Source organism: Oikopleura dioica, chromosome PAR (genome assembly GCF_907165135.1).
Source record: "Oikopleura dioica chromosome PAR, OKI2018_I68_1.0, whole genome shotgun sequence".
NCBI classification, from domain to species: domain Eukaryota; kingdom Metazoa; phylum Chordata; class Appendicularia; order Copelata; family Oikopleuridae; genus Oikopleura; species Oikopleura dioica.
The window spans coordinates 10,123,512-10,138,435 of NC_137293.1; the positions used below are offsets into that span (position 1 = coordinate 10,123,512).

The 14,924-nt window shown below is 42.0% G+C and overlaps 7 protein-coding genes across 8 annotated transcripts; all 7 read right to left on the reverse strand.

Moving 5' to 3' along the window:
* Positions 1-117: 117 nt before the first annotated feature.
* Positions 118-1,651, reverse strand: LOC145701117 (uncharacterized). The gene is made up of 5 exons (XM_081778345.1): positions 1,434-1,651; positions 1,188-1,383; positions 892-1,148; positions 534-848; positions 118-366 (listed from the first exon to the last, which is right to left on the reverse strand). The coding sequence occupies exons 1-5, from the start codon at positions 1,646-1,648 to the stop codon at positions 285-287; spliced, it is 1,065 nt and encodes a 354-aa protein (XP_081634471.1). The 5' UTR covers positions 1,649-1,651; the 3' UTR covers positions 118-284.
* Positions 1,652-1,687: 36 nt separating this feature from the next.
* Positions 1,688-2,033, reverse strand: LOC145704684 (DNA-directed RNA polymerases I, II, and III subunit RPABC4-like). The gene is made up of 2 exons (XM_081782156.1): positions 1,889-2,033; positions 1,688-1,842 (listed from the first exon to the last, which is right to left on the reverse strand). Exons 1-2 carry the CDS (start codon positions 2,000-2,002, stop codon positions 1,759-1,761), a joined length of 198 nt encoding a protein of 65 aa, XP_081638282.1. The 5' UTR covers positions 2,003-2,033; the 3' UTR covers positions 1,688-1,758.
* Positions 2,034-2,072: 39 nt separating this feature from the next.
* On the reverse strand, positions 2,073-5,519 carry LOC145704681 (uncharacterized). The gene is made up of 8 exons (XM_081782153.1): positions 5,370-5,519; positions 5,241-5,328; positions 4,655-5,011; positions 4,268-4,615; positions 3,319-4,223; positions 3,116-3,277; positions 2,447-3,073; positions 2,073-2,355 (listed from the first exon to the last, which is right to left on the reverse strand). Exons 1-8 carry the CDS (start codon positions 5,517-5,519, stop codon positions 2,236-2,238), a joined length of 2,757 nt encoding a protein of 918 aa, XP_081638279.1. The 3' UTR covers positions 2,073-2,235.
* Positions 5,520-5,547: 28 nt separating this feature from the next.
* Positions 5,548-9,003, reverse strand: LOC145705300 (plasmanylethanolamine desaturase 1-like). 2 transcript variants are annotated; one of them, XM_081782755.1, is made up of 9 exons: positions 7,925-8,053; positions 7,760-7,881; positions 7,124-7,719; positions 6,921-7,078; positions 6,504-6,878; positions 6,215-6,459; positions 5,952-6,171; positions 5,755-5,905; positions 5,548-5,709 (listed from the first exon to the last, which is right to left on the reverse strand). In XM_081782755.1, exons 5-9 carry the CDS (start codon positions 6,558-6,560, stop codon positions 5,603-5,605), a joined length of 780 nt encoding a protein of 259 aa, XP_081638881.1. In that variant the 5' UTR covers positions 6,561-6,878; positions 6,921-7,078; positions 7,124-7,719; positions 7,760-7,881; positions 7,925-8,053; the 3' UTR covers positions 5,548-5,602. The 2 variants fall into 2 exon arrangements, with proteins under 2 accessions (XP_081638881.1, XP_081638882.1); XM_081782756.1 differs by lacking the exons at positions 5,548-5,709; positions 5,755-5,905; positions 5,952-6,171; positions 6,215-6,459; positions 6,504-6,878 and adding exons at positions 8,285-8,454; positions 8,499-8,672; positions 8,715-9,003 and having other exon boundaries at positions 6,988-7,078; positions 7,925-8,238.
* Positions 9,004-9,058: 55 nt separating this feature from the next.
* LOC145705299 (U3 small nucleolar ribonucleoprotein IMP4-like) lies at positions 9,059-10,321 on the reverse strand. The gene is made up of 5 exons (XM_081782754.1): positions 10,214-10,321; positions 10,022-10,171; positions 9,782-9,980; positions 9,505-9,742; positions 9,059-9,239 (listed from the first exon to the last, which is right to left on the reverse strand). Exons 1-5 carry the CDS (start codon positions 10,310-10,312, stop codon positions 9,062-9,064), a joined length of 864 nt encoding a protein of 287 aa, XP_081638880.1. The 5' UTR covers positions 10,313-10,321; the 3' UTR covers positions 9,059-9,061.
* An 18-nt stretch (positions 10,322-10,339) lies between these two features.
* Positions 10,340-13,590, reverse strand: LOC145701741 (phosphorylase b kinase regulatory subunit beta-like). Its single transcript, XM_081778957.1, has 3 exons — positions 11,567-13,590; positions 10,919-11,509; positions 10,340-10,874 (listed from the first exon to the last, which is right to left on the reverse strand). Exons 1-3 carry the CDS (start codon positions 13,587-13,589, stop codon positions 10,381-10,383), a joined length of 3,108 nt encoding a protein of 1,035 aa, XP_081635083.1. The 5' UTR covers position 13,590; the 3' UTR covers positions 10,340-10,380.
* A 24-nt stretch (positions 13,591-13,614) lies between these two features.
* Positions 13,615-14,893, reverse strand: LOC145705302 (uncharacterized). The gene is made up of 4 exons (XM_081782759.1): positions 14,168-14,893; positions 14,054-14,129; positions 13,839-14,011; positions 13,615-13,793 (listed from the first exon to the last, which is right to left on the reverse strand). Exons 1-4 carry the CDS (start codon positions 14,810-14,812, stop codon positions 13,635-13,637), a joined length of 1,053 nt encoding a protein of 350 aa, XP_081638885.1. The 5' UTR covers positions 14,813-14,893; the 3' UTR covers positions 13,615-13,634.
* Positions 14,894-14,924: the final 31 nt, after the last annotated feature.

The following is a 14,924-nucleotide window of genomic DNA, read 5'->3' on the forward strand; positions in this document are numbered from 1 at the left end:
ATCAAATGACAGGAGCGGCCGACTTCTTGCCCAGCTCCCAACATGGTAATAACCAGCTCTTCATCTGGATTATTATCAGCCATTTTTTTCTATAATTATTTCCTTTATTCTCACCAGTTTTACGAATACGATACGGTATTTGAAAATCACATAAATATAGAGAGGAAATTGAGGTTGCTTTTTCGAACTAAATGGAATGTTGCAAGCTAGAAGGCAGGGAGTGATAAAAAAAGGAAAAATGGTGGAGAAAATAGTGATGGGATGATGATAGAAGTGGTTCATTCTTAGATGACATCACATTCGTCCAAGTGCTTGAGAAGTAGAGCGTGCTGAGAGACCGGCCATTTCTTCCCACAGTTTTCGCAGCTGAAGAATTACATATTTTTGAACATATTCAGATGATTACTTTTCATTTTATCAAATGTAATTATGTTATGAAAAACCCCGCTTATAAGGTCTGCACTGGCCTACTTTTTTATGGACATAATCTGCTTTCTGCTGCCCCTCAATCAAGAAAAATCAATAGAACTAACCTGATCGCAGTCGTGTCAACAGATCTTCTCGATTTAGTGCTCTTTGGATCAAGCGGCTTCAGAATCGTATCTGGTCTATAAACTTCCACACCGAGCGATCGACGATCATTGATTTTTGCACGATTTGGCAGGGGTGGGATCGGAGGTGCTCTTTTTGCCTTGCTTCTGCGTGTTGTCACTTTTGATGTATCTGTCGCGTTTGATGATGTACTTCGTGCTGTGTTTTGACCAGATTGAATGGTGATCTTGTCGAGTTTGCGAGACATTTTGTCCATTTTTTCTTCGATCGCCGTTGGCTCCGGAGCAGTTTGATTCCTTCAAAAATAATAAGCAAACAGTTCCAGAATTACATTCTTACCATTTTGAGGAGCGATCATGTTCAAGAAATCTGTTCAAATTCTGATTCACCGTTTCTAAGTTCGATATTTCAACCTCGAGTTTTTCATTTTTCTGATTCGCGTTGTATAGCAATTTTTGCTCGAGCTTGAGTTGCTCTTGAGCTTCCTTGAGTCGCGCTAGTAAATCTTCATTGAGTTCTTCTTTTCGTTTGATTTCATTTCGAGCATTTGCAAGATGCACGTCCGCTTTTCTTTGTGTTTCTTCTGCTAATTGTTTCTTGAAAAAAATGAGATAAGGAAGGGTGTTGGTCTTTACCTGATTGTTTTTGAGTGTTTCGATACTTGCTACGGCGTTGCTAAGTTCATTTGTAGTTGAGTGATATTTTGCCGTAAGTTCTTGAACAAATATTTCTCGCTGATCATTGTAAGCAACCCAGTCTCTGTTCATGTTTTCGATTTGCACCAGACGCTCAATGAGTTCCTCTTTTGTCAGATTTGCGTGATCATTGAAGCTAGTGAAATCATTTGTTGGTCCCTTTTCTTTATTGATACTCATGCTAACCTGGTTCTGCTGTCCGCTGGAGCAGTTGGCTCCAGGGTTCGATCTTCATCCGTGATGCTCAATTTGCTCTGTCTGGGCGCAGGGGTAGGCACATTCTTGAAATTCTCAGACGCCTTTCGTTTCAGCGAGGCCATTCGCTCCTCATTTGCCAATGCTCTCATCCTCAGCGCATCCGCCTCTTTCGCGAGTGTCTCTAACATAGCACTATTCGACATTTCGGCTCTAAAAACGGAAAAATAGACGACGCATTATTCACGGGAGCAGTGATCCGACAGGGAAAATAAGCTCTATCAATCTGAGCAGGCGCAAAAGGGAGTTTTCTTCTCTATCGGCCGTCGAAGACGATCAATCGTCGGGTTCGCTTTTTGTAGAGGATTCGGTAGCCGCATTCTCGGCATCGGACGGGGTCCTGAAAGAAAACCATAGTTCTAGAGATTAGAGAGAGACATTATTACCTTTGGCTTGACTTCCTGGTTGAAGTGACATTCACCGCAAATGTATTCCATCGTTCGAGGCCCTTCGTCAAGGGTTAACCCGCGGCCGGGGGTGGCCCCACCTTGCATCGACATTCTTATTGTTAAAAAGTCAGCAAAAATAATTTGGAGATGGTAATCAATCCAATATAAGTTATATTGAACCAGTTGAAAAATATCAGTAAGAAACAGAAAATATTATTATGAAAGAAAGGGCTTGCAGACAGAAAATAGAGAAGAAGAGGTAAAATGGATTATAATAGGCAAAATTCGGATTTAAAAGGCACAAAGATAAAGACAGGATTTAGCATGCGAGGGGTTTCTAGTTTTTAGCTGTTCTGCATGCATTTGAGCATCTGCTGAGCGACGAGTTTGTCAATTTCTCCCTTGTTCAAGTGGAACGTCTTCGGTTTCACTCCTTTAGGCTTGTTGAACTCGAGACGGAACTCCTGAAAAATAAAAATCAGCCAATCAGAATCAGAATTAACATCATCGCGCTTTGCAATCAAGGAGGAAAATAACTTATTCGTTATTGATTACCTTTTTGAGTCTTTGTGCGGATTCTTCTAGCATCTCGAGCGAAATATTTTGAAAGAGTAACTCTAGCTTCGCTTGTTCACCAAATGTCATATTTTCAGCATTCATCGATTTTCGCAAGGCGTTGCGGAATTGTTTCTGGTCCGCGACGCACGTGAGCTTTTTCAAATCGGAAAGACTCTTGTCTGCCAAGAACTTTCGAGTAGGAAGGGAGAGCCGTTGGAAGTCTTTTTTCGAGGGAGGGCTGAGAAAATTCGGCAAGATTTCTTTGAAAGCGTGGACGGTGGTTAGCTCTGACGAAAGAAGTGAATCTGGTTTGGAAGTATTTCCGTTTGAAGCGCCACATTCGCTAGCGCGAAGTATTGCGGCCAAGACAAGTCTCATAACGATAATGCTGGCGATAATTGAGTTGCAGTCAGCCATGGACAGTGTTTCTTTGTGTGTGTTGAGTAAGTGACCGATGGAGTAAAATGTCTGAGAGTAGAGAATGGTCGGGTTCGAAAGCTCGATTTCCACGAGCTTTGCTCGACACGCTGCGGATAAGGGATAGAGCTGGAAGATTGGATGATTTTGAAGAGCGGCGTCATCAGATGGCGTTGCCGCTTTTTTAGGTGCCACGGCCTCTGGGGGCTAAATTCGTTGTTGAAACTTTTATTTTCAAATTATTTCTACCTTGTCGTTCAGATCAAGAATCGCGGCCAAAACATCTGATTCTGCTAGATGAGGACGAAGCGCTACTTTTTTGGCTAGCTCGGTTTGCTGTTTCACAAACTCAATTTTCTCCGCCCTTGACATGGGCTTTGAAGGATCAATTTTCTTCTTTGGAGTTGAGCTCTAAAAATGTATTGATCAAATATCAATCAAAATAATATCACTTTTGGCAGCTCTCCTTGGGACTGAATTGACTTCATTGATCTCATCGTTGAATCAGAAACTAGACGCCTTCTCGGGTCCATCGTTTGAATCGCTTTTTGTCGAGCGAACTCTTCTTTGAGATGACGAGGAATGTAAAGCTTTCCATTTTTACGAATGAATTTTATTCCTGTGAACTGACTCGGGTCGATCTTGGCCGACTTGTCTACGATTGTTCCAGTCGAACGATTCGATTTCAAAGTGGATCTGTTGACTGTGGAATGAACTGATCGATTTGGCACATACTGGGTTGGTCTTCGTGGGATTACTGGCTCGGATCTCCTGACAGGCTTGTCGGGTATCTTGTAGATCGGTTTTTGCGATTTTGGCAGCGGGGCAATGATTCGCTTCGGTTTGCCTTTTTCTGAGATCCAGCTTGGGAGCTTGTGGACATGGTCATTTTTCTGAAATCCATGGCCCTTCGTTTTAGGATTCTTGGCGTCCTTCTTATTCCAAGGAAAAGTCATTTCCTCCATCACAGGCTTGCCCCACTTTGCTGGAACTGACCCTTTGTGGCCTTCGATGACCGGTTTCGCCCAGCGAGGACCGGGTTCTTTGATAATTTTGCGGTTTTCATATTCTGTTATCGCATCGCTTTTGGTAGTAAGTCCTCGTCGGGAGAGCTCAGAATAATCGGGCTCTGACCGATAAGTGTTGTTGTTATTGCTGCTGCGTCGATATTGTAAGTCTGGAAGTGGCTCGATCTCGTCAGCATACTCATCGTCGTATTCTTCCTCGTAATGAGCTTGATTCATTTCGTATTCGTACTGCTCGATCTCGTCCATTGGATATTCTTCTCCTTCGGAATTGTACTCTTCATAATCGTCTGGAACGTACTGATCGCGAAAATGAAAGGAATTCGTCTCGTCTATTAATAAAATTAAAGAAAAGACAAAATGATGATCATGTTACCTAGGTGAAAATTTTCATCGACCTCTTCAAAGTCTTCAAGAATTGAATCATCTTCAGCAAACTCATAATACTGGTTCAATTCTTCCATCTTCATCGCTGGCGTCACTGGCGGCTTACTCGGAAGTGATGGGCTTGCTACTCGACCCTGATCTCGGAAGTACTCGTCGTCATTGTAAAAATGATCTTGATCACGTCGATCTGGTGATGGAGTCCGCGTCTCGCGACGTGACGGCATGGATTCTTCAGATCGAGAAATAGAAACAGTTTTTTGAGCTGGCGGAGGGTTCGCTGGCTTTCGTTCCTCGGGGAGGGACGGCTTTCTTTCTGGGGACAGTGACGGAATCGTCACTAGAGAATGCTATCGAAGCTTACAAAAGATCTTTAAACCTGATGATACGAATCGTTTCTTGTCTTGAGATGACTTCTTTTCTGTAGATCTGCCTCGTGTTTCTTCAGTAACGAGAGGTGAAAAGGGTTTCGGAACACGATTTGTTGGATCCTTTGGTTTCGCCTTGTCATCTGCGACGCTTAGACGATTTGCACCCTTTCGATCTGGGCTTGGATTTCGTAAGATGGACGTGAGAGAGCCCGTCCAAGCGCCCGAGCTTCGTTTGATCTGATTTTTATCCTGTTCCGGGGGTGCAAAATTAGCTTCACTTATACCCTCCGTATCGTCTTCTGAAAGAGAGAGATCCTCGTCCCCAGATTCTGATTGGCTTGTCAATGTCAATGTTTCAGAGTCACCTAAAGCCGTATGTTAATGATCCTTTGTACCCCTGTTCCTTGAATCTAAACGACTTCCATGGCTCAAAAAACTGCCACGAGTTTTCGCCCCACTTTAGTCGATTCTTAAGTTTCCTATGAGCGCGCGATGGCTTTCGCCGCTTTCCAGCTGCTTTTGGACGGCTCTTCATCATTTCGACATATTTATGAAAGCCACCAGGAGTGTAGTGCACTTTCGAGCTTTTCTTACTTTTGATGCTACCTTCTGTTTCGTCTGATACGCCGCCAGTGTATGGCTTTGTGAAGTTTGTCGGGAAGCAATTCGTTGGACCGTATTCCTTATTTCTTGTTGATATCAAGGAAGAGAAGGGAATCCTACCTCTCCATTTCTTTTAATTTTGACTCCAATGGCCCAACCATCCTCAATTTCTTCTTTGAGAAGAATCAAGTCTCCCTTTTTCATGGAAAGCTCATCGACCTGCTGCGGCTCGTAATCATGAAGGACAATTAACTTCCCCCCGACAGTCATTTCTTATGAATTATATAAATAATATGTGCTGAAACGCTTTTTTATTTGAGGAATAATTTAACATGTGTAATGCAGGAAGTTGATCAGGATGAAGTCGACATTTTTGACCATTTCTGATCGTCGTAGCGCGGGATAGCTCCGGTGAGATTGAAGATGACTTTCTCGACCTTCCGCCAGAATTGAATGTGCTCTAAGTTGTGTCATAATAACTTTCAAGTGACGAACGATATCTTACCAAATAGCGGATCTAACCATCCGACAGTGATACAGTAGTAATTGGAGTGGGGGCGAACATGATGAATTCGATGATGATTCGGTGGTAGAATAAGCCAACATTTTTGGAGAAATCGGACAAAAGAAGACACGCCCCGATGAGTATGAGAGAGCTGAAAAAATGGTTATTTTTCTTCAGAGTCTTTGAAGCGAGTATACTTTGTGAAATTCATTTGTGAATCCAACAAACACTGCCATCGTCAAATGCATCAGATCGAACGCTCCATCAATATCGGGTTTGTTTCCCATCATAAAATTGAAGAAACTGATAGAAAGCGTCGGAATCATGAGACTGAAAGTGTCCGCATTGGTTTCAACAAAATCATGCTGACACATGGCAGTAGCATCGATGTGATGCTCGCGAAACGGGCGAATCAACCTTATATTATATTCAATTTCGAGATAAATTAATAATCTCTTACGCTGGACCAAGGACAGGAGTATCAACGCTGAAGTACGTATCAGCACCCCAGTGAACAAGGCCGGAAAAGAAATCCGCAATAACAATGCCTGTTATAACCGCGAAGACATTTTTGATCAAGAATGAAGTGTCCCAATTTTGTTCGGCCAACGTTGAAAAGGTAAAGTAAGCCTGGATTCCTATAAGACTGCAAGCAAGAGCCAGTCCAATTATTTCCTGTCGTCTTTTCGCCGGTGTGTATAGTTCCTTAGAATAATCGTAAAACTAGAGAGATAAGGAGCCTCTCTCACCTTCAACTGCTTCTTTCGTTCAACAACATTCAATTTTTCAGGTCGATATTCTTCCATTATCTCTCTTTCAAAAAATCAACTAGGTCATCCGCGGTCCGTGACTCAGCCAGAAAATGCGACGGAGACATGTTTGGCCGCTCTTTGCTCGATTTATTTGCATTCTGAATTTGGTAACCATCACACCACTATTTGCTGAATATTAGTAAAGAACTGGTTTAATTGCGCTCTCACGAACTTTCTAGCATAGAAATAGTTGCTTTATTCAGCTCCATGTTTGATAAAATGAGAGCTTTTTCACGCTTTAGCTCTCTCATTTCTTTCTGGATTTCGCGCATTATAACTTTTTGCTTTTCTACGAACCATTCTCGCAAAACTCTAAAATGAGCTTCAGAAATGAAGTCTGCTTGTTTTGCTTACAAAAATGGCACGACGCAAATCGGAATCATCAAAGCAATGAGCAGAATTGAAAGTTCATTTATGTTCCTTGCCATAAACTTGTCCACAGGATTGAGACCCGCGCCCGTCGTCTTTTGAACTTCGCCTGTCTTCAAATATTGAATGATCGCCTCTTTCGTCTAAAATACAGGATTTCAAGCCGACAATTATTTGACTAGGATTACCTCGTCGAAGACAAGGTCTGTATTAATATATTCTTTGTACAAATTCGGGAAGGACTTTTCCAAAACGAGAAGATCTGACCGTGTCGCTCCGTACATCATCGAATCTTCACTGTCGTAGGATTGTAAGTATTTCAATGTGACTTTCTGGCTCGGCTTGACTGAAACATTGTACTTTTTCAAGCGCAAATGACGCATTTGATAACCAACTCCCCGGTTCAAATTTGCTAGCATTCTTTTGGAAAATCAAAATTATGTATTTTAGTCAAGTGGACAATAAGTTAATTAATTAAATAAAAACAGTATTTCAATAAGTTGGTAATAAAAAATAAGTGAAGTTCTGAAGAACAAATTTGTAGTAGTCTAGGCAAAGATGAAAAAAGTCTGTATGGTCATGGTTTTTATTTAAAGAAGATTGCGGCCCCAACGAGGAAGGCTCCAAGCCCTGATAAGCTCATCGATTTATTCACTTTGAAAAACTGGTTCATCTGGTTTGTTGTGGGAAGATCGCGACGACGGAGTTCATCGTCGAGCTGACGACGGGCGGATCGAGCGTCGCGTTTGAGCTGTTTTTTGTCAACGTCATCGAGAAATCCGCCCTTATCAGCTTTGAGAAATATTATTGCAAAGCACACGAACCTGATTAGCGGCGGTAGCGATTATAAGGGTGCCTCCAACGAGTATCATTGTCTGTTTCGACTGACGACCAACAACTGCTCCTAGTAAAGCTCCACATGGAATTCCAACGAGAAGCTGCTGCTCTAAATGGTCATTAGAAATTCGATGACGTTTAAAAAGTCTTACCAAGGGGCAGCGGCTCTACTGGCTTATCCATTGCGTTGCTAATTTCGTCGTCGATTCTATCAGCAAGATCATCAGCGGCTTCAGAAGCCTTTCTCGCTAGCTTGGACAAACTATCGATAACCATTTTTTCTGAAAAGAAATAAAGCTACATTGAGAAATGTAAATTTACAATGGCAAATTTATGATGCCACAGGCTTAAACTTTCGCTCCTGCTTCATTCTGTTGATCTTCTTCTTATCTTCCTCGAACTTTTTCCTCATTTCCACGATCTTGTTTTTCTTGCTCTCGCGTATTTGGAAAGAGTAAAAATTCAACTGAAAGAGCAAATGTTACGACTGACCAAAGCGAAATCCAATTCACCTGTTGATCCTTCTTTCGCTTTTTAGCGACCTTCTTTTTCATCTCATTTTGCTCCGCTTCAGTCAAACGCACGAATTTCTTTTTGCCAGCGACTTGCCAGCCATCTTCTGCTTCCATCTCCTCTTCGGTCTTTTTTTCGTCGAAATTTGCCATGAACTCGTTAATTTCAGCTTAAAAAGCTCTTACTTTTTGAATGAAAAAATATTTTCCATACTTTGAAGCTTCTTTATATCAGGGAAAGACTGGTTGTACTCTGCGCAGAAAAGTGGGTAACCAGTAATTACAGTATGCTCGACTGTACTCGCGTACATTGTCTTCGTCTTCTTAGCATTCGCGGTTTTCTTGAGCTTTTCTATCGACGCCTCTTCAGCGTAGACAATATATGCCACTACAAAACGATCAAATTCTATCGAATAAATGCTTTACAGACCTGAAAATCTATTTCGCGTATCTTCCTCCTCTTCAGGTTTCTTTCCCGGCTTGAGTTGAAGTTGAATGTCTTGGATCTTTCCAAATCGCACGAAATTGGCTTTGATGCTATTCTTTGGGCACCATGGGGGAATATTGCAGACAATGATAGTACGCCCAGTGGGCCTATGAGCCTCTTCGACTCTTGTTTTGTGCTCTCGGATGAACAAAGTATGCCCGCCTTCGGATTTCTCGTCAAACTTGATAGCGAACGTCAACGAGTCCGACATTTGACTAATCTGAAAATAGAGACTGTTTCTACTATTTGCTACATATTTATGCCACATTCGATTCGAAACAGTGAGCCATTTAGAGATATTTTCGCTTCTTCGCAGTGTTCATAAATGGATGGATTCTGAATTCGACATTCGATGTTTCCTCTTTGTCCAGCGTTCCTTGGCGAATCATAAACATTTTAATTTCCATCCTGGGGCCGACTTCTTTCAGTTCGATCTTGCCATTCTCGTCTTTTCTGTACACATGATGCCTAGAAAACAACTGTCAGAATTGCAAAGAATGGCAGCCTCGTAGGTTGCATAAGCAAAGAATAGCATCTGCTGAAATTTAATCTGATAAAAAGCGCCATCTTCTGGGCTATAAAAAGCGTTGTATCGTGCTATTATCATCCCTATAGCATATGCTTTTGAATGTTTCGATAATCGAAAATTTTTTTCCGTATTACGGAAAAATTCGATTTCGAATTTTACTAAATATTCTGCTCAAAAAATCTAATAAAAAGAAAAATTGTAAACCTGTAAGATATCAAGTCATCAGTGTTAGCAAATGTCATGATTCGCTTCGACTCCTTCTTTGGCACTGGAAAGAGGTACTTGAGGATGTTAGTTACTCTCTCCCCGAGTTTCGTTGAGAAGCCATGAAATATCAGATGAGGAAACGCTTCCGACATTTTCTCGCAATCTTCGATATCATGCCGCATAACAACATGCGACAGGTTGAAATACGCAGTCGGTCCGTATGGCAAGTGGCAGACTAAAATGCATTCAAAATTTTATTTCTCGAAAATAGTACCAATCATTCCGTCCGGCTTTCCTCGCGTCTCATGAAAGACAACCAAGTCCGTGAAATTATTCTTTCGGCATTCATTTATCAGTGCTGGCATTTCTGTGTTTCCTCTGTTGATTCGTTTCGAGTTGGGGAAGATCAACTTCATTTCTTTGGCAAACTGCTTGAGTTTTACCGACGGATCGTGAGAAGTTGTCACCATTATCTAAGTAAAAGGTAGGAACGCAAAATGAAGGATTAAAATACCTTGGGGTCTTCAACACCCGCATATTTGTACTCATCATCAATCGAGGAGAAGGTCTGTCCTCCGGCATCGTCGTATTCAATCGCTTCTTGGAGCTTTAGTGCATCTTCACGGAGCTCTGTGGGAATCGGTTTGTTTTCATCGAGAGCTCTCTGAGATGGGTTAGTCCTCTATATCTTCAAATAGGTGATTACCTTGAGCTTTTCTTTTCGATCCCTGATTCGGCCTTCTGCCTCTTCCTTGTGCTTTCTGTAGAGGTACTCTCGTCGTTCTCTAATCTGTCGCTTCAACATTCTTAATTTCAAAATTTCGATAAATTGAATAAATTAGATATTAATTTAGCAGGTAAAATTCGTCGTGTCTACTGAACTCTACAACCGGCAGTGTTCGCGAGGGAAATCTCCCCATCGCTCACAAGTAAAACTGTTATTGAATGTGAAAGGTATTTCAGGGTGTCTTCTGGTCTAGCAGCGTAGAAGTCTTCTGTCGGGCAGTCTCGAGCGAAGTCCTCTTGAGCTCGGGTTATAATCTGATCAATATTGCAAGTGGAAGTGAATTCTAGCTCTGGATTTCGCTCCAGGAGAGTCGCCATGAGCATGCAAGTTTCTATCATGATCGAGCGCTTTTCTGGCTTTCGAGCGTTTTGTAAGTGTTTTTCGACCAAAAGATTATAGGCGGTATCACTTGGATCGAGCTGATTAGTTATTGTCTTGCTATCGATCAGGTCATTCCCAAGTTGAATCTGAGGAGATCGAAGGAGGAGAATCCAGAATCGCTCGAAAAAGCAAACTGGTGCTCGTTGTAAAGCGCCATCAAGTCTTCGGATATGCAACGAGTTCGTTGTATTCATAGGAGCTAGAGAAAAAGTAAGCATAAATAGCTCTTGATTAAATTTTTACCGAGAACTTCTTCCAATAATTTCATAGCCTCTGATGGCGAAAGGCTAAAAATATCGCTCTCAGAATGTCCAGTAAATTCAAGCTGAAGCTTCATTGCTTTGACGATCCAGCCAACGCGCAAGAAGAGTATTCCATCGAGCAAGTGTGGCTTTGAAACAAGAATCCGCATGCCCAAATTGAGAACGATCTCCTGCTGGAGCACCGCTTCCTGAGGACTGTGAGGGAAGACATTCGAAAAGAGAATTTTCTGGATCTCAGAAGGCGGTAATGGCGATGAAATTATGACATCATCTTCTCCGAAGACTCCGAGTGATAAGTGCTTTTGATGGCAAAGAATAGTAGTGACAGATGGAGCAAGCGAGTCGACAATTTTTTCACAATAGGCGGCGATTAGTCGAACATTGCACCAGTCCTTGCGTTTCGTGTAAATTCGGAGGATTCCGTTGAGCTTTTCTCGCACAGTAACATTGTCATTCATAGTGAAATCATTTCCATAAAGTTTGGAGAGCTTCATCAATATGAGATTTTTAGTGTGAAGCGAGTCGGTTTCAGAGTAGAACTCTTTTAGATCGTGAATGGCTTCCATTGATTCTTTCAAAAGGATCAAAAAAGAATACGCAAAACCTATTTATCTGATAAAAAATTAATCCTTTCCGAATGCGTTAACTTCTTCGTCAACCACGTCAAAGTTTTTATCGTGATTTGAGCTTTGCGAATACAATGATGCTGCAGAAGTGGCTCGGAATAGTTTGCCTCTGTTTTCATTATTTCTGAAAATTCCTTCGGAGCCAAGAATCAATGAGTTCTTCTCCTGCAGATTGTGGACAAGAGAAAGAGGTCTGTGCCGCGAATTAACTACAAATGAGTTCAAACGTCCAAGGCGAATTCTTATTCCTCGCCAATTTCCTCGCCGAAAGCAAGCCAATACATCGAGGATGGCGCCAAGAGCGCGTTCTTTGAAAAGCTCTTCACGAAGAACGAACAGAAAAATTGGATCTTTGTCTTCATGATGTTGTCGGAGAAAGTCCAAAGAATACCAAACATTTTCAATGAGTGTGTCGGTATCAGATGAAATGTAAAAATCTGAGACATCAAAAACAAGTGGGTAAGTGACGATCGTTCGGCCCATTATCCTGTAAACACAGGATGATCCCAATACTCCGATAGGTCTTTTCGGTCGCCCTGATAGCCCCATCGCGCGATCTTCTCCAATCAGTGCGAAAGCTTTCTGTAGTTCTTGCGTGGGCCAGACTACGATAGGCTCTAGTTGTTGAGGTGTTTCAGATTCAACAGCGAAGGTAGAGAGCATTGTGCGAAGCTTACTGTTTTCGGAAATAAGTGATACTCGAATTTCATTATCAGGATTCTGCGAGAATTCATCGCGAACGCGATCGTAGGTTCGCAAGGGATCAATGTCCGAAGCGCGCACGAATCCATCGTCAAGAAGTAGAGCAATTATTGCCACTGATTGAACCCATTGATGATTTGCCAAGAGTTTTGGATGCATTTTAATACCATTTTTGCCTCCTCTAGCAGCATCAATAGAAGACTCGTCGAAAAAATAAAAAGTTGGAAAGAAAATTGAGCTACTATTCAAGTGATTTCTGAAGCGTGATCGAAAATATTCCATATCTTCTTGATTCCCGGTAAAATGTGAAGCTATCAGCATTTGAGCATCAAACACAGGCCACTGGCATTCGATTTTGTCAAAGTTTCTAAGCTCGTTTGGCTCATAGTGACCTCTAGTTTTGTCTTCAACACATGTTCCAAAGCCGTCTTTGCTGAAACGAATGTATCCGTTGGGACGTTCCAATTCAGAGCGCACTTTTTGCATGGTCTCTTGATAAATGGAGCTTGAATAAGCAATCGAAAAGAAAGGATAAGAGAGCGTTGAAATGAGCGCGCTGTCGGTTGATTTTGATTTTGACTCTTTCGGTAAAATTTCTTCAAGGGTTCTTCGATTTCGCGAAAAGGCATCTCGGTCGACATAGATTGAGCTCCAAGATGCGCATTCTGGGCCGAGTAAGTTTACACCGTCAATTGCGAAAAGCGCAGATTTCACAGCGCCAACAGATGATGCAGAAAGTTCCGAAGTTCCATTGTTGTGTCGACTTCCGCGACCCCAGATTCCGAAGTCGGGAGTTCGGTAAGATCTTTCAATGTAATAGACCAAGTTTTGAACAAGTGAAATTTCGGACTTGGTAAAGATGATTTTTAGCTTTGCTTTGATCATTTGTGCTAAATAGTTGAGGAAAAGCGCGACAGCGTGAAGTTGAAGATGATGCTGAGAATTGTAGGAACGGACCTCGGCGGGAATAGCGCATTCTTGACCAGTAGTCCAGTCAAAATAAGCTCGAATCGCATGAGCTGGACATGGATCTCGTTTGTAGTCTTCTATTCGTTCAGACTGGTACATGAAGCTCGTCAGCACGCCTCTCATAATTTTGATCGCCTTTTGCTCCAGCTCGAATTGTATGCCGTTATCTGAGGAAACCGACTTGTACGCGATTGAGAGCGTCCAAATCGCCGCCGCCGAGTAAATCGAGTCCCGAATAAAAGCAACTTTTCCATCTCCAACAAGTCCGCTACAAGGAGATATCGAAGAGAAAAGAAGCTCACTGACCGTTTTGTAATAGTTCTGAAGCGTGGATTCTTTCGAGTTCGATTTCATTCTATTATTGGAAATGCGAGATGGATTGAACTTTGAAAAGAACATTTATGGCAGAGGGCGAGCTTCGCCGAGAGCAATTAGTCGCGCTACTTTAGTGCGCACATTTGGGAGTTGTAAATCGACGACAGAAAGAAGAACTGCAGGGATGTTAGAATTGATCCCAGAAATTTGCAGCAGAACATTGAGAAAGGAGAAAGGAAGGTACTGAAAATTAATTTATAAAGATGAAAATGCATGGTCGATTGTTACCTGAAGGATGTTTAAAACATTGTCAATGTTGATATTATTAGATAAGCTCCGTCGAATGATTTTGTCAAGAAGAGTCATGCAAAAATCAACAGGCAGATGAGGACCACTGTTTGTCAGAGAAAGATGTAGGGTTCGACCCAGGGAATGAAATGCGTTCATGATAAACAGCGGATCTAAGTGAGATTAATATTAATTAGAAGAGTTATTGAGAAAACCGTTGGTGGTGGCGGCAGGAGGGAATCTGATGGAAGCAAGGGACTCCAGGCGATCGAATATGACTTTATTGGCATCCTCAAACTGTAATTATAGCGAATGATAATGAGTCTTACTGTATAAAGCATTCGTTGATCACCCATCCGCCCATGGAAATGACTGCGCTCCTTTCCAGCAACTTCGATGAACATTTTTTGAAGATCGGTTGGAGCATGAATCACATTAAAGCCCTTGTTTCGTTGATAAATTGATAAAAAGTGAAGAGACGTAGCTAGAAATAGCGCGAAAGGATCAGCAACAGAGGCATGTTCAACAGCGCACATGACTTCAGGAACTTGGTACCAAATTAGCGACAATGGAACGCCTACCCAATCGACAGAACTGGCTCCGATTGCCACAGCGCAAGCTCGTTCTGATAAATCCTTTCGCGTTTGCTTCATAATTGAGCCGGTTAGAATCTTCGTAAACAAATCAGTTCCGAGCTCATCCGCGCATCGCTTGATATCGTGCATTTGTTGCTGAGATGAACGTAGAGAAATAGAGAGTTTCTTGATTAAATCTTCAAGTTTTTCCTTTGGGTCTTCTTTCAAATTAACTTGAAAATAATCTTCCATCCACTGACAGTTTTTCTGATACAAATTTGATGCTAGTTTTGATTTTAGTTTAGCGGACTTGTAAAGTGGAATCATCTTCGTGGCGATAAGGGCAGTTGAAGAGTTTCCCTCCGATGCGATTTGCGCGAGAACAAGGAAACAAGCCATGAATCCAGTACGAGAGTGGTCCCGCAGGTTGCTGAACAGTTGGTGAGCATTTTCTTCTGGGCAGAGTCCTTGCGAAGTCGCTTTTTAAAGAATAAACAAAACCCGGTTCAAA